The sequence below is a fragment of the Pseudopodoces humilis genome, chromosome 9 (assembly GCF_049639895.1).
Source record: "Pseudopodoces humilis isolate 2021_Gansu_Grassland_sample_001 chromosome 9, ASM4963989v1, whole genome shotgun sequence".
Lineage (NCBI taxonomy): Eukaryota > Metazoa > Chordata > Aves > Passeriformes > Paridae > Pseudopodoces > Pseudopodoces humilis.
The window spans coordinates 16,774,007-16,794,692 of record NC_142208.1 but is presented as its reverse complement, the minus strand read 5'-3'; the positions used below and the strand labels follow the sequence as shown (position 1 = coordinate 16,794,692).

The window sequence follows — 20,686 nt, the reverse complement described above, 5'->3', positions numbered from 1 at the left end:
ACTAACTGTTTTATCATCTCCTGAGTTGTTAACAGGGAAAGACTATTTTTAGTGGGATTCAAATTAGCTGTGTTTCAAAGAGAAAGTTCAGACTTATAAATGCATACTAGACAAAACATCAAGAAGCTCCAAGGTGCAGGTAGAAAATAACCCTGTGCATGGGTAAAGTTGCAAAGCTGAAATTCCTTTTAATTGATTTTATTCAGAGACTAGTGAGGCTAACAGAGGTTGCAAAATCTCTAGTAACTTTTCTGATTTCTCTCCTCTTCTTCCCCAGCTCCTTTGTACTTATGGTATGGCTTTATGGACAGCTCCAGGGAAGCCAGGGGTGGAGAGATGTGAGGCTTTCTAGTTCAAGGCGGAGTACTTTTAGCATTAGTGATCCAGTCTACTGCTAGCAGAGGACCTGGCAGGTTATGTGCATTGACATAGCTATAAAGAAGGTAGTTCCAAAGTACTTTCCTACCTAGTGTTTCAAGATCATGACTCTTTTCCTGACTTTTCATTAATTCAAGACATCATAATTGATTATATAGTAAAAACTGTTTTGATACCCATCTGGCAGTCTATCCAAACTCTTCCTGTCCTCTCAGAATATCATGCAATCTCATGCCCATTGTTCATGCTAATGGTGATTTTTGCTCTTTCTTTTCAAAGATTTAACCTCTGGGACAGTGCCCCTGAAGATATATTCAGGGGACTTGATGGTGGGAGAAACAAGTGTCACTTACCATACTGACATGGAGGAAATCAGCAATCTGTTGGCTAATGCAGCCAACCCTGTACAGTTCATGTGCCAGGTAAGGACTTCAGCAAACAGCTGCTTTGGAAACCAGCTCTTTCAGAGGCTAGACAAGTAGGCATACGCAAAAGTGCTTACCATGAAGTAGCTCTTCTGAAATGAAGAAATGCAAGGTTATTTGGGGATTTTCATCTAACTCTAATATCCCCTTTCATTGAAAGCATGGGTGTTTCTTCTGTCTCTGGAGCACATAGCTGCCTAAGGTGAGTCAGGTTATCAAACTAAGAAAAAAAATGCGGTCAGTCAACACCCACATTTAGACCTTGATGACTTCAAAAGATTGGAATGACAGAAGTTGATATAACAGAAAGTACCACAAAGAAATAAATTGTTTTGGAATTTGCACCTAGGGGTTATTAAAAAAAAAATGTAAATAGTAGAAATGATTCATATTAGCTGGAGGAAGCAGAGTAGCATAAAACAATATGTTGATTCGTAACACTTAATTTTTCAATACAACCACTCAGTTTTCCTATTCTGTTTTGTTCAGTTAGGGTACCTGAACCCTATTAGAGGGGTAAAGCTTGCACAAGGAAGTTTTCTGCTATGTTGCCCTGTTGCCTGCCTGCGTGTTCCTGATCCCATGATCTGCCATGTAATGGAAGCTTACAGAGTAGGCACACAGAGTAGTCTTGTTAGTTACTAATATACCTGGGGCAGGGGAGCCTGTGTTTCCCTTGCATTTTAGTTCAAGTTGTGGAGCAGTTGGTACTGGTTGATGCCTCTGCTTGGGGAATATGCCTGCTTCCCAGTGGTAAAGAACCCATTCAAAAGCCAAACCCAGAGCATGTACCAGAACAATTCGAAATGGACTAGTGTATAATTAAAGCAGGAGTGACATTTCATTGGAACAGCTTCAAGAGTAAGTGTATGTACCTGCCAAGAAAGTACGAACCAAGTTTTCTGTGCTCCCTGTTGCATGAATGACTTTCTCATTGCACTCTGTCTTGTGGAGTATACAGTTCTCATCTATTGAGCTTGATGATAACTCTGTTTCTGCACCAGGAAGCTAAGTTCTTTGTTTGATGTGAACATTTCTACCTTCTGTGTACCTACTGTTTTCCGATTGTGTTAAATAATAAGAACACCGTATAAATCTCACTTTGATTGAATCTCCAGACTCAACCAAACAAATGTGCTTTCCATTTATCTGTAGGCCTTTAAAATTGTGCCATATAGCATAGAAGCCCTGGACAAACTGTTGACTGAGTCACTCAAGAAGAACATTCCTGCCAGTGGTCTACACCTGTTTGGAATCAACCAGCTGGAAGAAGAAGATATGACAGCAAGTAAGTTTAGAGTCTTGGTTTATTTTCACATTTTCTTTGTATCAGTTGTTTTACCTTGACACACCTTAATGCTACAGTGTGTGGTACCTGCACAGGCTGTCTCAAAAACCTTAGCTCTCAGCCAGAAAGCTTAATTTCTGATGATATCTATAGAAAGGAGATTGCCATTTGAGTCAGGTGACGCTTTTTTTATTACATGTATCATTCTCACTTCCCTGCACTGTGGCAGATGCTGCTATGTAGACAGCTTCAAACCAGAGTGAAAAGATGATGTTTCTCAAATGTCTCCCAGGTTTTCTGCTTTGTTCTTCTCTGTCTCATGTGCCATTTCTCCACAGCCCAGTCCTTTTCCCCAAACCCCATAACTCTAAGATATGCAGTGGGCACTGAGAAGTTGGGTTGGTATGCTGTCTTTTTGTAATTATGGTCTAAGAAGCCCTTACAAGTCTGTGATCCTACATACCTCTAAGCTATTACAGCACCATATTCCCCACTAAAAGGTTATAGGACTTAAGCCTGGAGGTGCACGAGATAATTTGTGCAGTTACGTCGATTTTGAAACCATATATAAATATATGTTTCTGTTTCTCACCTACTGGATCTGTTGCTACCAGAGAAAATCTTACGTGCTAATGGGCTCCTGTTCTCACAGATCAGAGGGATGAAGAGTTGCCAACACTGCTTCACTTCTCTGCAAGATATGGGCTGAAGAACCTTACTGCCTTGCTGCTTACATGCCCTGGAGCACTGCAGGCCTACAGCGTAGCCAACAAGTATGGCCACTATCCAAACACCATAGCAGAAAAGCATGGCTTTAAGGATCTCCGCCAATTCATTGATGAATATGTGGTAAGAGGAAGCTGAGCAGCCTTTCTGCCTTGTCCCACACCTGGTGTAGCTCTGTCACCAGCTTGGCACTTAGTGTTGCTTCAGCAAGAGTTTTGGGGTGATAAAGTGTGTTGTGGTAGGGTGTAGAGCACAGTCATCGCCACACTGAAAGCTTTCAGGCTGGAGGGTTAATTGTGTCTCTGGAGCCAGGGAAGTTCCTGGGGCTATTGCACAGAGCAAGTAGGATGGAAGCAGAGACTGTTATGCTGGCTTCCATTCCTCCACGCAGCTGATGAAGTTTCTGCAGGGGTGTGGCTGGTGCCTAGTGTACTCTTCTAGTTCTGGTCTTGGGAAAAGAGCCCCTTCATCCAGCTTATTTTAGGGAGTAATATGAGAACAGAAAATGTTTGGGAAGATACAATTTGAGGAGCTCTCTTATTAGTTGTAGTATGGTCAGGATTGCTTACAAGCTCATTCACAGCTGATCTGTGTAGTCTGCCTGTTTCAGATGATAGCCATTTCTCCTTGCATTGGTATAGTTGTCCATTCCCTATTTGTTCTTTCAGGGATCCAAACTGACAATTCATTTCTCTTTGAGCTAACCCCACCCCCAGAAAACAGAACTCTGACTTTTCCAGATTATGACACGGGCCTGACTCCAGCTGCACTAAGCAATAGTTTCTGTGCAGTACTTGGGTAGGCATAGAGTTTCTCCTTTTGTTTCAGTTTGAGCTGTTTCTGGCCTGTATGCTTCAAAATAAAAAGGAAGTCCTTGCTTGACTCAGGTCACATGAATTCTGCTTGCCTTTGCTTTAGGTTGAAAAGTTGTGTTTAATTTTCCTTAACATTGTCTAAGTGCTGGGTGATAGATCTTCCTGCTTTAGAGTGGTTCTGCCTGCCAGTTACTGTAGTATTTAAGCTGTATTTTAGGAGGCATGGGTAGTTCCTGGACTTGGGCCTTGCTTCTTGAATTTTTACATTAGAGATAAATAAAAATAATTCCATATTCTGAGATCAGGAGGGCTGCAGAAACTGTAAATTGTGTGATCAAAATCTTTGCATCGGGGTAAGTGAGAGATGTGCATAAAGTCCTTCCAGCCTCTCATTGCAGTACTGTGCTCCTCCTATATTCTCTCCACCAGCACAGTGACAGAGCTGTGTTAAGAGCAGGTCCTCCTTAGCGACCATCAAGCTTCAGTGCAGCACAGTACAAAGCACACTAATCCTCTGCAACAGTGTGACCACTGCAAGGTAGTGACCACTATCACCAGTAGTATGGATGTCTGAAAATCACAGTAAACCCATTTACTCACCTAATTTTCTCTCTGGCAAAGGTTCCTCTGCACCTCTGTAAGAACAGCTTGTTGCATGAACTGCTGGCCTGACCCATTTTGACTGCAGAAGGAAGCATGTGTAGACAGCTTTGGCACACATGCCCTGTGGATTGAGGGCCCATGAGTCGACATTTGTGGATGGAAGAATATCTCGTTGTATTGCAACTGTTAAGATGGCTGTGCTTGTGACATAATTGGAATTTGGAAAGGAGGATGAGATGAAGCTTTACATTTTGCTTCCTTGTGTGTGATTTGGTGAAGCTCTGCCTTCCCCCCTGGTCTATGTTGTAAATGCATAATTAAGCATTCTGCTCTCCTGGGAATCAGGAGTTGCCTGTATTACATGAACTGCTGCCTGCTATGAGGTTTCCTGTTAATATCACAGAAAGGGGTCTGTGTGCTCCCACTCTGGGTGTCACATGCTGCTGCTAATGCCAAGAAACTGAAACTAAATCTACATCAAAGCTAAAACTTTGCTATTTTGCAGGTGCTCGGTATGTGATAAGCTTTCCGCCTTATGGTTAGCTATGCGTGCCCCAAAATAGCCTTTGACAAGCATTTGTATTTTTAGAATGAGCTGTGCTTATGTTCTGGGAGTTTGCAGACATTGGGTAGGACATGAATGTGATGGAGTGAGAGACTGTAATGGCTACTCAGAATGTGTCAGCAGCCCTTGTTTCAGCTCTGTTACTTATTAATACAACATAGATCTCCAAAGTTTGTCCCAGATAGCTGTAGTGGGGATTTAAGTCACTTGAGAAACCTTAATCTTTGGGAATGAGCTGTCTTCAGAGTTTTTTTCCATCATTGATGAAAAAGCGAGATATCTTTTGCTTGCTTTTATTCTCTAGACTATTTATTTAAAAGAGACTTGATTTTTTTTTTCTTGCCCTCTTTCTTCTCCAGGAAACTGCAGATATGCTAAAGAGTCACATTAAGGAAGAGCTGATGCAAGGCGAGGAGGATGAGTCTGTTTATGAGTCCATGGCTCATCTGTCCACTGATCTGTTAATGAAGTGTTCCTTGAATCCAGGCTCCGATGAAGAGCTTTATGAATCCATGGCTGGATTTGCCCCCGGTGCCCCAGAAGATCTTTGTATGTATATTCATAGAATTACAGAATCATGGGAAGGTTTGGGTCACAAGGTACCTCTAAAGATCACCTAGTCCAAGCCCTCTGCAATGGGCAGAGACATCTTTAGATCAGATTGCTCAGAGACCTGTCTCTCTTACACATAGTAGTGCCTCACAGCTTTTCTGCTCTCACCACAAGGAAACTATGCTGCATTTCTAACATTGGCTGACTGATAAAATTGCTCTATACCTTTTTTTAATTACTAGTGTAAAAGATCAAGAGCTATTTCTTCAGTATTTCAAGGAGTCCTTGAACCCTGAGCAAATAAATTAACATATGGAAATAAGACTAAATTTTCTACCGTGTCCTGCTTTTTCCTCCTGAGGACTGGGTACCTAGGAACATTCTAACACTGACAGCTAAAAAACTAAATAAACACTATGTAAGATGTGATTTTACTGACAACTGGGAAACTGAAAAACAAGAGCTGAGGTTCTAGCTCTTGAGAGCAAAAGAAAGTGAACATCTAGAAATATGTGTACCCAAAAGATTATAAATGAAAAAATCATTATTCTAATCTTCTTGGTTTATTGCTAAAAATAAAGAGCTAATTCTGATAAATATGCATATGTTTAACCTTTTCATTATTGCATTGATATTCAGTGAGGCCAATTGAAAATACCAGATTAAGTACCTATGTTAAGCAATTGTAAATTTGCTGTTCTTATTCACCTGTTTGGTCTGACTCCATCCCACTGGTCTGTTTTATGATTCCCATAATGAGCATCAGATTTAGCTTCTTTTATTTTAAGTACCTCCTTAAGGTACTTAAGGACTTCTAGTGTTTCTGCAGTTTTTAAGTTTACTGCTTCAGTGAAAAGGCTTTATTTTTGAAACACTTGTGTTTATGGACTATATTTGTCTTGGGCTGTTTTTCTCCTCTTTTCAATTAAATGATACTATAAAACACATTTTTGTTTATTATGGAGTCCAGATAACTGTGCTGGTTCTTTCCTTGAAATCATAAACTCTTTCCTGCTAAGTGTTGTTGGCCACTGCAGGGATGGTTTTCTTATCAAGACCAGGATTATTCTGCCTTCAGGTGGAGATAAGCAGTAAATCAGGTTGGACTTGTATGGAACAAAGCTGCTTTTGTTTGCAGTAATGAAAGTTAGAGTTTCTAGATGCTTGGTAGGTCTGCCTGTCATCAGTGCACTTCTGAATGGGGTTGATTCACTAAGCCTGTGGAGGGTTAAAAAACAAGCTCAACACTACTAAACCAAACTTCCCTTCTTCCAGGTTTGAAATGCCCAGATCTCCCAGAAACTATGCACAGAATTTTCCTGGAAATGGAGCTCCCTTTAATTTAGCACTTTTGAACTGGACTCTGAAAAGCCTCTCTTTCCTGCTTCTTACGGACTTCTAGTGTGTTGCCTTTACACACAAAGCTCCGCTGCCTTCTATCCAGGAGTCTTTTATTCAAATTCTGTTTTCCTTACCTGGTCTGTTAGCCTTTGCCTGAAGAATATTAGCAAGTTTGTCTGAACAGTGCTTAAAATCTACCTATATTGTAACAAATAAGTTTAAATTGGCACAGTTCTCAGCACTTAGATTGATTCTCTCAAACTGAAAGTGTTTCAATATTATTTAGAATACCAGCATACAGGCAAACCCTCCTGTGAATCAGAATGAAATTAATGGGAGTGCTGGCTGGTTTAGAGTTGCCATCACAAATAAAGGATTTAAGCTTTTGTACTGACTTGAAGGTTTGTGAGGATGGTTCACTAGAAAATCATAATTAATTTCTCTTGAAGTGCTTTTTCTAGGAATTACCCTTATGTGAGCAGATATGGCTGTGGTGTAGAGGATAATACCAGGGCTATTTTAGGTGTAGCCATACTGTGGCAGTGTGCCCCTTTATTGTGATCAAGATGTGCTTCCACCACAGTTTTTCCAAGGCTGATCAAAGGAAGGTTAGATACCACAAGATCAATTTTTCTGGCAGGAACTTGTTTGAGAATAAGGTAACAGAGGACTGGAGCCACTGTAATGAGTTAAAACTATTTCATATTCTCACATGTAACCCAAACTATCTAGTTTACATAGGAGTAGATCTATGACATAGAAATAGATATGCCTCAAAAATTCACTTACATCAATAAGCCTCAGCAGTCCATTTATATCTCTTGCTTTTAAGATCATAGGAACATGCTTACCTAACATTTTCTTTTCATTTTAAGATTAGTTTTAGCATACAATGAGGTTGACCTTTTTCTTTAAAATCAGAATTCTTTATGTCAAAATGCTGAATTAACAAAGCACCTTATTGTTTGCTGTCAGTCTTTCCTCAATACTGAATTGTCATCTGACCCTCTAAACACTTTCCAGATCTAAGTAATTAACTCAGCCAACTATTTTGACTTCATTCCAATGAATAAAACAAACTATCTTATGTGTCACGGGAAAATTACCTTTAATGTCTTGTTTTTCCAAGTCACACAGTTTCCTCTCAGGAGCACTCTACAGAGACCAAAACTTTCACCTGGCCAATGCACACTCAAAAATAGCCAAAACTCAGTGCCTGCTTGAAACCTAGTCAGAACTTCTCAATAGCATTTTTAATCATCCTCAAGTGCAAGCATCAGGCAGCTGGAAAAAAATTGTGCAGCATAGACTGAACATAGCAACTTAGAAGCCTTTTTTGGGGAAAACGTCTGGTCATTTGCCCACCTTCTTTGATTGTCACCATAAAGTAAAGGTCCAGTTTATTATATCACATTACATCATTCCATGTATTGAATGATATAATTAACAGGTGCATCTTTCTGGGGATTTCTTTCAGATGTAGAGATGCTTCAATCCAAACCAGACGCTGCAGTTGCTGGAGATGAAGTTTCTATAACTGCAAAAGACTCGATGCTCCGCAAGTTTTTAGAAGGTGAGACCTATTTTGAGGGAAGGATGGCAGTAGCACAGTTAAAGCAATTAAATAGAACCTGAGATTTCTTCATGAACTCTTAGGGATAGAAGGTAGTCCACTATTTGCTTTTTTTCAGAGAAAGGACTAGTTCTCTGTAGTACTGTATAGACCATCACACATAGCTTTTGGAAACCATTGTTCTGTTTGATTTGTTCACTATTAAAGTATATTCATTAACTGAAATTAATTAAATAACTGTTTCTCAAATTCTTAAAGAGGGTTAGGAGATTTTTCACTATTTCTTCAAAACAGATGGTACAGGCATAGTGGAAAACTGTTACACGCTACTAGATGTTAATGACTTTATCAAGTCCTGTCATGAAGGTCTTTGTTACATTTAAGGTACTGCAAAAGTGGATGGTTTTGGCTGTGAAATGGCCAACTTGGTAAGAATGTGGTACATAATGCACCACATTCAGGGATGATTCACATGAGGGGAACAGTGTTCAGTGAAGTGGCCAGGCTGCTTTCTGACAAACTCTGCTCTGTTGTAGGTGGTAGCATGGATGTGCCAGATTCTGAGGAAGGAGGTCACAAGCAGTGTGGTGAAGATGTGTACTACTCTGTGGAACAAGACCCTTTTCCACAGGAAATGGCTAACAGGCCTCCAGTTCCTGTTCCAAGACCAGAATCTAGCTCTCCACAGCCAGACAATGAGCTGTACATCTCCAAAAGTGAGTTGGTTGCCAGTGGAAATGGAGACCAGTTAACTGTAGAATGGCATTGACATGGGCTCCAGTTGCCAAATAAATGCCAGGATCCCTGGATTATTTGACTCTGGAGTTAGGTTGCCTTTGGGATCCAATTCCATATCTGTTTATTTATCTTTTACCTACCCTGAAAATGTGGGGATGTTATATCCCAAGATCTTGGCCTAAGCTTGCTCTTCATGAAAGCAGTAGCATGACCGATTACCCCCAAATGGTATAAACAAATCCAACTAAACAGGAAAGATCCTGATATTATAAGGACATGATCAGGCTAATAAATTGAGACATTGCTGATCTGTAATGGTATCATTGATTCAAGTGCATTTGTATAGGACATGATTTTATACCTCAATGCCTCCCTCTGAGGTGGGGTTTTATTGAAATTGAAGAAGATTGTTCTTAGTTCATTATGTAGCTTTGGAAATCTTGATCATATATTGTGGACATTCTAACAAGAACCACAATGACATTTGAGTGAGTAATTTTAGTGACTTCTTCCCACTGTGACAGGACTACGGAGGAATTTCTCTTAGATTTCTCTTAGAGGTGGTTGAGGTCAATGGAAAGGGAATTCTACTGTACAAATCTTTATTTTTTTCAATGGGCTTAGAAGGGCAACAGAAGCTGTGATGAGGTGCAGAATTGTGTATGCTTGCCATATTCACCCTTGCTATTTCTGTCTTCATGAGATGCATTTCAGTATCTAAAGAATGTTTCTTTTGCAGTTTTTGCACAGAAGGCTCAAAGACCTGAGAATCTTTATGTCCCTAGAGGAAGGGTTAAGAAAGGTAAGGCAGAAGTTCACCCTGAAAGTCCTGTTAGTAATCCAGAAGCAGATCTGTTTCGGTAGCTCCATTTGTGTGAAATATGACAGAATAGAATGTTTTGCAAAGCTCTGGGGGTCACAGTCCTCTATGAATGACGCAGTCTTTTTGACCTTTTGTGACACTGGGAACTTTCATAAGTGCAGAGTATGAGGGGAGCACATCTCATGTCTTGGGAGCTCTTCTTTCTATTACAACTGAGTTAGAAAATGGCAACATCAGTAGAATGAGTTTTCGGTTTCTGGGCTTAAACTACATAGATTATCTAGATAGAGTCTAGCTTTGTGACTGTTAAGGTAAAAGCTCTCTCCTGTGAATTGCTGAGGAAGCAGGGCACTTTAAGGAATATGTTTTATGCTCTTTACTTAAATTACATTTTTAAAAGCAGAGCTTATCCCTGGGATATATTTGTATAAAGGCTACCTCTCAGCTGGGCTTTTAGACCTGACAAATAGTAGAATGACCTAAGGACCTAAGAAGAAAACACTTCTTAGGTAGTCTGCACTACTTTTTTTTTTTTTTTTTTTTTTTAATGTCTGCTGGGTCAAGAGTGCTTGATCTCTTTGTATTCAGTGAAGAAGGTAGATGCTACAAGTTTAATAATATTTTTGCTGGTGTTCTTTCTTCAGAGACAATAGTCAGGCCTGTAAGGGACCTGTCTCAATCAAGTATCTATGATCCATTTGCTGGAATGAAAACCCCAGGTCAGCGGCAGCTGATTACGTTACAGGAGCAAGTGAAAATGGGCATGCTCACTGTGGATGAAGCTGTACTTCATTTTAAGGAGTGGCAACTGAACCAGAAAAAGAGATCAGAATCATTCCGGTTCCAGCAGGTACAGACTTACGCTACTGTTTAAGAAATACAGCTGTCTCTCTAGGTAGATGTCACAAGCTTTTCAGTGTGGGTACATTTTTTTCCTGGTTGGAGCAGGAAGACAGCTAACATAGTTCCCCAGCCAGCAGAGTTCTTTCCTGACATGGGGTAGCTGTTGTCAATAAGAAGCAATTGGTTTTACAGATCTGTTTGTCTTGCAGTAATATTGTCAGTTTTTGAAGATCTGTATACAAGGAATTGGATCAAATCCAGTTGGCTAAAGCACCTTTCTAGAGGTCACCTAGCACCTACCTGGTGGCAGGGGACTTCCGTGATGAACATGTAATTTGTTGGTTCTCATCCATTTCAGATCAGTGACAATTCTGTGTCCCAGATGGTGTATTGGCTGTCAAGTCCTAGTTGGTAGATGATCTGATTTCTTCAATTGTTTGTTGATAGCCGCAGGACTGTTCTTTGCAGCTGCACAAGGTCTAGCAATGGCTGTTAGTAAAAGCAGAATGTTTGGGTGGCTTAACAGAAAGAGGGAGTCATTTTGTTGGCAGCAGTGACATAATGACTAGTGGAACTATTAGTTACAGTTTAAAATTTTCATTTTCAAGTTAGAGTGAGGCTCCCTCTTTAAAACCACTGGCTGCTTCTTTTGGAGCCTTTTGTTCATGCTGTGGCAGTCTGGTCTCCAGTGGATGAGGTTTTGGAAGTTGTCAGAAAAAAGGCAAGGCTTTTCTCCTCCTGGTTCTCACTTGGAAAGGTCCTCTCTACCCAGAAATAGTCAGAGGAGTCCCTTCTTCTACCAGAGAAGAGCACAGTGCTACTTAAGTAAATCGCTGTAGAAGAGATAAAGTGGCATGCTCTGTGCCCCATGCCATGAGCAGCTTTCAAAGTCTCTGCTCTGAATTTTGCTTCGTGGTACAGCAGTTGCTTCATCTGCTTTTCTACCTATCCAGGGGTTTCCTACTCTCAGATCTGTACATATTTCCCTGCTGAAAAAAGTTGTCTTTTTTTCTCCCTACCTTTTTGTACTGTAAGGTGTAATATGCTGCCACACAATGGTGAAGAGTCTTTACTCCCAGTTACATTTCTTCACTGGGGATATCCTGAATTCTGAGTTGTACTCACACTCTGGAATGCATGGCAACCTTTCCTGTCCATGTAGCCAGAATTCATTAGTACAGAAAGGATTGTGCAGTTACTTGATTGTGGGTCTTGTTTCTGTGCCAGTGTCACAGTACAAACAGAAAATACAGGGAGTTCTAAACCCAGTCTGCTGCTTATCCACAACTGCCCATGAGTATGTGAACTTGACCTTAACATACATAATGAACATCAGAAAAAAGTTGGCTTCTGAAAGACACACATGGGTTTCTGAAAGGAATAGATTAAAACCTGTTGACATGGTTTGGACTTCAGCCAGGTCTAGCAAGCTTTGTTACAGCTTGCCTGCAAAGTTAGCTAAAATATAATACTGGTTTTTGTCAGAAAGCTTCTCATCTTCCTTTATCCAAAGCCCTGAATAGAATATCTTGTGATGTTTTTAGGAAAATCTGAAACGTCTACGAGACAGCATAACCAGGAGGCAAATGGAGAAGCAAAAAAAAACCAAAAGTGCAGGTAAAAGTCTTTGATTCTGATATTCTCTGGTAATGAAGCAGCTGACCATATTAACATGCTCTTCAGGCAGTTGTGTGTCAGTGTGTATTGTGGTTCTGTGATATTTTAATATACACATCCATGTGCCAGTTGGCAAAAACTTAGGGAAGCTGCTTTGCTCCTTGCTTTCACAGCCAAGAAAAGGATGCTCACATCTGTGGAGTGTATCTTGATTCATTCATCTAAAGTTATGATTATCCTTATGCAATTGTGTTTAACTCTGTCCTTAAGTGCAGAACTGTCTCTTGGAGGCTGTAATTGCATAGACCTTTCTGAGCTGTTAATTTTCCCTTCCAGATTTGGAAATTACAGTACCCATTCGACATTCTCTTAATACTTTGGGGAAGCCAGAATGTGGAATATATGAATATACCCCCAGGAAAAATGTTTTTCCACAAAAAAAGGAGTTAAAACGAGGAGACTGGAAAACAGAAAGCACATCCAGCACAACAAGTAAGCAAGTTCTGAGTGTCAGCATCCCTGCAGGAAAGCTGGATGGAACACACTTCCCATGCCTGACCCTGGAGTCAACCCAGGGGACAGGATTTCTGTTCTTGAACCCCAGCACTGACAATGCCACCTTAAATCTTGCATGCCTCAGGCCAGCTGTTCTCAAAACTGTAAAAGCAAATCCAGGTGTGCATCAAGTGGTTTGGGCATCTTTTGTCTGCATCTCTGCAGGAGGAGAACCTGAAAGCTGAGCTTAAGATGCTCTTGAGCCTTCCCAGGGAAAGCACACCACCTGTCTTCAGTTATTAGATGGCAGCTGCTCTCTTCTTGGAAAGGATGCTCCCATGCTGTGACTGCCAGCAGGCTGTGTGCTCTTCTGGCCTGAAGGGCAGTTATATTTCAGGCTGGAAACCAGTCTCTATGTGCTGTTTCTTCAATTGTTTTACATAAAGGACAGCATTTTTCATTGGTAACTGTGGGACCTCTTGAGAGACTTGGGCAGTCTGCACATGCTTTTCATTACGTTTAATTGTGCAAATTAAATCCCTGCATTCTTGCTTTTACTGCAGACTGAGCATGCTATTTTTGCAGAAATCATTTAGGATCAATTTGGTCTTTTGAAAGGAAACCTGACTTCCTGTGAGGTTACTATCTTAGTGACTCTTGGCATGATGCCACTGGCATACATCCAGAATAGGTGCCAGAGGCAGCTGGCAGAGCTGGCTGGCTGGCTGAGCCAGCAGTAACTTGCATACAGGTACATGTGGGAGAAGTGTTAACAAGTCTGCAGAGCTCGCTGTATGCAGCTTGGTGCTCTTTCTCATGGTGTGATTATGAGAATGGATCCTACCACAGTATTTAGCACTCTTAAGTGCTGCTGTTTGCACCAGCTGATGAAACTTAGCAGGGGGGGACTTCATCTTAGAAGAAAACCTCTCTAGCCACCATTTCAGTGTAGAGGTTTCTGAATATCAGTGTCACAGTATTTCAGAGCCCTATAGAATGTTATCTATTTATGATTGAAACCAGCCATAGCAGTGTAGGATATGTGTGTGAGTTGCTGTCACTTTTGGAGTTGGCATGACTAATTGCAAAAACAATCTCGACTCTGAATCCATGACAGTTAAATGGGTTTACATAGATGTGTGCTGAGGATTGTTTGAACAAACTTGTTTTCAGCTTGGGAACAGACTAGGAAATATTCCTGTGATGAGTGAGGATTGTTGTAAGAGGGGGTAGTAAACAATTATTTATTTGTAACAATAACTTCTTAAGCAGTCACTCCAGGAATGAATATGTGACAGTGCTCAGAGCCATCTATCTTCATGCAGTTGTTAAAGATATGGGGACTGATAATTTAATTTAAATGTACATAAGTGTTGAGCGTGTAACCCTTGTGAAAATACTTGCCTGACTTGCCAGATGATATTGTTATTTAACCAGAGTTTTTAAGTATTTAACCAGAAGACTGGATAAAGAAAGATAAGGCAGAAATCTTCTAGAAAGAAAGCATAATTGAATGGCTTGGTCCTGTGGTTTGTGTTGTATGAAATGTTGTTATTTGGATCCTGAACACAGGAAAAAAGCCAGTGAAAATAAACAAATCTAAACAAGCATTATGTGTGCAAGAATTCAGCATGAGGTTAGAAAGAGCCCTGAGTTAGGGATTTGTTGTTAAATCCATCAGGGTTTATGAATCATTTTTTGTCTTGCTTACTCCAGGTAGTGCAAGTAACCGCTCCAGCACTCGGAGTATATTGAGTGTCAGCAGTGGGATGGAAGGGGACAGTGAGGTAAGCTCTGTGTACTGCTGTGTACTGTTCTGCTGTCCCTAACTACATGCCTTTGTTTTCATGCAAAAAAAGAGCTCAGAGCTGGCATTGCATTTAGAGAAATGCCAAAACATAGCCACTTCTTTTGTGAAGACACCAAGAATCGGATTATGCTGTTCTGTAAACACTTCTCTTCATTTTGTAGGACAGTGAAGTCCCAGAAACAGCAAGGAGCCGCAGCCCACTTTCTCACCAAGCAGAGAGGCTTCCTTTCCCAGAAAGGCCTCCCAGAGTGCCTCCTCGAGGTGCAAGCAGGTAAAGCTAAAATGCAGCTCAAAATGTGTGCTTTCATTGAATCCATATAGAAGCTTTGGACAGAAAGCAAGGCAGTTAGCAAGGCAGAAAGTGAGTGTGTTTTTGAAAAAAGTCTACCAGACTGTCAACACGCAGAGTTAGGAATTGTAAGGTCATTGTTTCTTGTCTGCATGTGGAGGAATCTGTTTCCTAGTTGGTAACAAGGCTGTTGCAGTGTTGTCACTGAGGTTCATGCACAGCAAGGGGCAGCACCAGTGAAGCACACAACGCTTGCCACAGTAAGACTGACCCAAGCGGAGTCACATCCTGCCCTTGGCAGATATTTAGTACCTGACCCTCCCAAAAATGTCCTCTTGGAGTGTACAAAGTGTAGTGCAGGAGGAAGTTCCTTTTAGCATTCTCTTGGACTTCTTTCTTTTTACAAAGTTCAGATCTCTCCAAAGCATATATGTGTACTTGTATTACTGGCCTCAAAGAAAGAACTGCACTGGTTTTATAAAAGGTGTTGAGGACTTTTGCCTTGCTTTGATCATAAACTTAAATAACTTGTAAACATTCCTTTTAGTTCAACCAGTGCAAGTCAATTAAATCTATTCCCCAAAAAGTTCTTTCAGTACAGATACTGATAAAATTCTCCAACTCTTAAAGCAGTAATTGCCACTGTGTGGGTGCAACAACAAGGTCTGTGTTGTTGCCTTGGCTTTGGTAAGGATATAGCTGGAATTTATCTGCAGTTAGTTTGAAAAAAGGTTTTGAATCTTTTGATCTCTTTCTATTGCATCTTCATTTCAGGAGAAAGCTCCATACTAACAAAGTTTTATTCCAACCAATATTACAGAATCTCTTTCCAGTAATAGTAGAGTTACTGCAGCAGAAGAGCAGAAGAAATAGCTTGGACAGGAACAGTACTCTGGCAGTTTGGCATCTGCTCTGTTGCTGAATCAACCTGTTTTTCTTCTTGTGTTGATGAAATACTATTGATGAAACAGTATGCTTATATATGTTATTGCATGCAATGTGTTGTTCCAGAACTCTATTTTCTACTACTTTTACATGCATTTTCATTCTCTGTCTTTTTATAGGCCTGTAAGCTGTGAAAGCTTTTATCCTCCACCTGTGCCACCAAGAGGTCGCTGAATCTCAACGTCTGTGGAATATGAGATATTTTTTTCTGTTTATATATGTCTTTGTACAGATATTTTTTGGGCTGTCTTAAATTATTTATAGGTGGGACCCAAATGATTTCATCCCCTTTATCCTCCCTGAAGCTCTGGTGACTTTTCCTATGATTTTCAGAGGGACTTTTTTGCGTTCTGTAACTTTTTTTTAGTAGGAAGAATTTTGGTGCTTTGGGGCTTCAAGAAAAGGTGTCATCATTGGGAAGAACTTTGATGTGTGTCTTGGGAGCCCTGCACCAACATGAAGATGCCATTTGATCAAGAAAGCACATGTGTCCTTTTAGGAACTAAGTCCTGATAAGCATTGTTACCAAACCTCTCAATACAGTCTACCAGGGCTTGACTGGAAAACATGCTTTAAAAGTAAGGAAAATAAGATGTTTGAAAAATGATGATTACAGCAGGGACAGGTCAAAGTATTACTGCTTGGAATAACATTTTGGATACAATTATTCTGACCTTTCAGAAGGTGTAGCATCCCCCTTTAGCTATTGCAATTAAGCCATGGGGGGGATGAGACATTGTCTTCAAGAATGTATCTTGCATACAGCCTTGAAAATGCCTTTCCTTTTCCTGTTCCCTCCCTGAAGAGGACAGAAAAGGGGTTGTGTGTGCTGTATTCACCATGAAAATTCCCAAGATAGCTGGTAAGGGACCTTCTGTATCACAAACCAACTGTACTTAAACCTTTTTCAGGCAGGATGCAGGTATGGTGTTACAAAATCACACGATTGAGCTCTCAAATTAGAGAAGGAATTGGTGGTACTGCTGTGTTCTGTGTCTTTTACATGTGGTCATTATAGCAGCAATATGAAGGCATTTCACTTAATACTCTGGAACAATAGTGAGTCTGCAATTATCAGTCCACACCTCTCACAAACACCAGCTGTATTTTAGCTGGCTGCAGTGAAAACAGACAGCTTGGGGGCTGTACTCTGCTCTACTATTCATTTCTACCAATGTGAACCTGCAGCAGTTATGTCCAGCCTTTTTCTGCCTGAGGGTTTACAAACTTAAGGAGGCTTCCTGGTTTGACTCTCTTCCATGCCTTAAAATCTTCTGTGCATATCCCAACCCTTGGGAGACAAATTTAAGGCTCTGGTTGTCTGTGAGTGACACAGATAGGAATTCTGTGGGATAACATTCAGGGCAGAGAATTAAACTTCATTACATACTTGGTTTTCAGGGATGAAGGAGGGGGAATGGCTTGAAAAACAACATCTGTTTTAGGTGATCCCTCTGGTATAGGTAGGACACGTAGAGCTTCTGTCTGATCATGTCAGCTCCCCTTCATCTGTAGGAGAGCAGGTTTGCTTTTTCTCATTGTAGCCAGGGGAAGGGTGAAGTGAGAGCTGCTTTCCTTTGCTCTTCTTGGAATGAAACATGGTTTCCAGCACTATTAGCTCAAATTGGAAGGAGGGAAGGAGGTTTTGGTGCTGAAATGAGGAAAATAGTGGCAAGGATAAGTGAATAAATTAGGGATAAAAGAGATAAACCAAAAGAAAAAAATCAGGAGCTTGATTGTTTTCAGTTGCCACATATTTTGGTTTGCACACAGATCCCTAGTTTTGCTCAAAAGTTCCCTATCTTCTTGGTACTGACTGCAGCTGTGCCCTTGGAGCTGTGATGTGGTAAGAGGAATTTGTCTGCTTTCACATCTGCCAGGTACAACATAAAGTAGAATTGTAGGATGTGGGTAAAACTGTAATAAGGCAGGAAATGAAGAGCAAATTATATGTGTATCATGCAAATTTTCTTTCAGCACTCTTGGACTGAAGCAGCCCAGGGATCCATCTTTCCAAGCTAGTTTTAATTCTGCATCCTCTCCATGTTATAGCCAAGTCTCTTCTGTGGGAGGGATTTATCTGAGTATTTACCTTTAAAGAATCCTAATACCATGGTTGTGAGCTGGATATTTATTGTTTGTGCTGTGGAGAGATGGTTATATATGAATCCCAGAAAAGCAGCTCATAAGTAGCATTTCAGTCCCTTTCCCATTTGAAATGTAGATACTTCATTGCTATGACCTGACCTATCACATAAAGCCTAATGCTGGTGGGGTTCTGGTTTGAAGGAGAGGTGAGCTGGGAAAAGTGGAGCTGAGCCATACTATAAATGCAGTCTGTTCAGGCCCCTTCTGCACTACTTAAGATAGGGAAATTGAAGCTGTAGTTTCAGGTGTTCCTGTCTCACTGTTGCTAGATTAGTGAGGGATCTCAGTAACCAACAACCACTGCAAGACTCTCACCCTATCAAGGAAAAAAGGAACAGCACTAAAATGGCTTTACTGTTTGATGCAGGTGAACAATTGGATGCAGACATGTGTTTCAAGCCTTTTACAGGCCAACAGTTATGCACTTGCTCAGCCACCAAAATCTGTGTTCCACATAGGTTGGATTCATCTAGTTGCTTTCAGCCTCTTACATTTCAATGTATGAAGCCCCTGTATCTGTATTTTGTGCTGGTGAGCCTGTGGTGTGTGTTGTTTGCACCCAGGATGAGAAATGCACTGAATCTGAAGATTGGAAGAGACCAGAGAAGAAAACAGCATACGTGCAGATTGCTGGTTACTTGAGGAAGTGCTTGGGAGGGAAAGGGAACAGTGTTTCTGATGCATATTAGAGTTCAAGGACTGAACAGATAATAAAATCACTTGTAAAAACTTAAGCGGTCTGGCCAATTATAGGGACATCAACTAAACCGCCAAACTCAGGTGCCAGCTGGCAGGCCTGGGGAAAGTGTTTGTTCTTTGTACAGCATGCCTTGCAAACCCTGCTGCAGCAGATGGCTCTGGTTGGCCCTGTTGCTGACTGAGAGACTTAAATACTGAATAAACTGAAGATGCTGAAGTCTCCTCTCCGTGTCTCCCAAGGGTAAGCTACTCTATTTTGGACTGAGATGCTGTGACTAGAAAGAAACATATGGTGTTATCAAAACTGTCTAGGTTCTCTTTTTTTTTAGTCTGTATGTGTGTGTGTAATACAAGCATGGCTTTTGCATGGGTTTTTGGAAGTATCTCTGCAGTGACCTTGCTTCTACTGAAACAGTGCATGCACTGTCTCCTGAATCTCTGGAAAAGGCTTCCTTCATATAAATGTACCTTGTGAAATATGTTCAGGAAAGGTAGACAGAATGTGTAAAACCACATACTTTAGCATAGGTATGGTGGTAACAGGGAAATCTGTTTTCTGTGTCATTTCTACAAAGCATGGATGACATGCAATGGCATGGAGTCCCTGCTCATGTCATGTGTTGTATCTGCTTATTTGTTGTCTCCCTTTGAGACGCTATAGCCCTCCCCACTTTTTAAAAAGAATATATATGACAGCTTTTGACATTTTTTACTGTATTTCTTTAAAAGTTGTCTAATGGATCAATGTTCAATACCATGAGCTTTTTGGATTGGGGGCTTTGTTTGGTTTCAGTTTTTTACTGTGGACTTGTAGTTTGAGGTAGGTCCAGGTTTAGAGGAAGGTTTGTGGGCTTTGTCTTAGCCAGCACTGACAGAAAACTTGTCCTGAACAAGGTCCAGGTGTCCTGAACAAGGAACAAGTGCCTGGTCTGGGCCCCTGCGGCTCTGTGCGCTCCTGCTGCTTGTGTGAGGGGCATAGAGAATGGGCCTGTGTATTTCACACAATCACAGAACCGATGATCTTGGAAAAGACCTCTGAGAGCGTCGAGTCCAACCTATGCCTGAACATCACCATATCAAGTAGACCATGTCCAGTCTTTCTTTAAACACCTCCAGGGCCAGTGACCACCACCTCCCTTGGCAGCCCCTTCCAATGTTTGATCGACCATTCCATGAAGAAACTGCGCCTGGTGTCCAAGCTTGAGGCCATGTCCTCTTCTCCTGTCACTGGTTCCCTGGGAGAAAACACCGCTGGAGCCTCCTTTCAGGCAGTTGTAGAGAGTGATAAGGGTGTCCCCTAAGCCTCTTCCTCTCCATGCTCAACAGCAGTCCTGCTGCTCCCAGGACTTGTGCTCCAGAACTTACTTCTCCACAGCCCTGCGTCCCGCTTTCCCAAATGCCTTCAGGTTATTTTATAGATCAAAATTAAATATCAATTACAATTCCACCTCCTAAGAGCGGCGCTCCCATGCGCTCCTGCTGGCCGCGGTGTGTGCCAGCCCCGCGGGGCGCGGGCAGCCCGGGTCCCGCCCGGCCGCGCTCTGTGCCCGCCCGCGGCCCCTCCCGTGCGCCGCCCGCCCCGCGGGGCCCCCGTAGCGCTCCCGTGGCGCCCCCGCGGTTCCGGCGGGCGGGCGGGTGACGTGGCGGGCGGGGCGGAAGTGGCGTCGGCGGCGGGCGGGGGCCGGTGCCGCGGCGGGGCCTGCTGGGGACGCCGAGGCCCGAGATGGCGGCGCCCGGGCTGCTACTGCTGCTCCTGCCGCTCCTGCCGCTTCACGCCCGCGCCGACGAGCACGAACACACGGTGAGGCGGCGCCCGGCTTCCCCGGGAGCGGCGCTCGGGCCGCGGCCCCCGTGCTGTGGAGGGCGGAGAGCGCGACTCGGTGGGCGGGAGGGACGGGGAGCCGCGGGCCGCGGGCGCGGGGGGAGCGGGCGGCTGCCGCCCCGCCGGGCTCCCTCCGCCCTGCTCGGGCTGTTCCGGCCGCGCGGGCCGGGATCGGGCCCCGCGCTCTGGCT

At 42.2% G+C, this 20,686-nt stretch overlaps 2 protein-coding genes across 2 annotated transcripts in view; both read left to right on the top strand.

Moving 5' to 3' along the window:
• Positions 1–19,376, top strand: part of PIK3AP1 (phosphoinositide-3-kinase adaptor protein 1) — a 38,792-nt gene extending 19,416 nt beyond the window's left edge. The window contains exons 5-17 of the mRNA XM_005520540.3: positions 658–800; positions 1,959–2,091; positions 2,744–2,940; positions 5,160–5,349; positions 8,171–8,266; positions 8,803–8,982; positions 9,744–9,806; positions 10,472–10,677; positions 12,215–12,287; positions 12,624–12,779; positions 14,499–14,569; positions 14,754–14,863; positions 15,946–19,376. Coding sequence (XP_005520597.2) covers positions 658–800; positions 1,959–2,091; positions 2,744–2,940; positions 5,160–5,349; positions 8,171–8,266; positions 8,803–8,982; positions 9,744–9,806; positions 10,472–10,677; positions 12,215–12,287; positions 12,624–12,779; positions 14,499–14,569; positions 14,754–14,863; positions 15,946–16,000 — 1,673 coding nt within the window. The 3' untranslated portion in view covers positions 16,001–19,376. The remainder of the gene's footprint in view (positions 1–657; positions 801–1,958; positions 2,092–2,743; positions 2,941–5,159; positions 5,350–8,170; positions 8,267–8,802; positions 8,983–9,743; positions 9,807–10,471; positions 10,678–12,214; positions 12,288–12,623; positions 12,780–14,498; positions 14,570–14,753; positions 14,864–15,945) is intronic.
• A 966-nt stretch (positions 19,377–20,342) lies between these two features.
• TM9SF3 (transmembrane 9 superfamily member 3) overlaps positions 20,343–20,686 on the top strand; it is a 46,472-nt gene continuing 46,128 nt past the window's right edge. Inside the window, exon 1 of the mRNA XM_005520539.3 lies at positions 20,343–20,474. Coding sequence (XP_005520596.2) covers positions 20,397–20,474 — 78 coding nt within the window. The 5' untranslated portion in view covers positions 20,343–20,396. The remainder of the gene's footprint in view (positions 20,475–20,686) is intronic.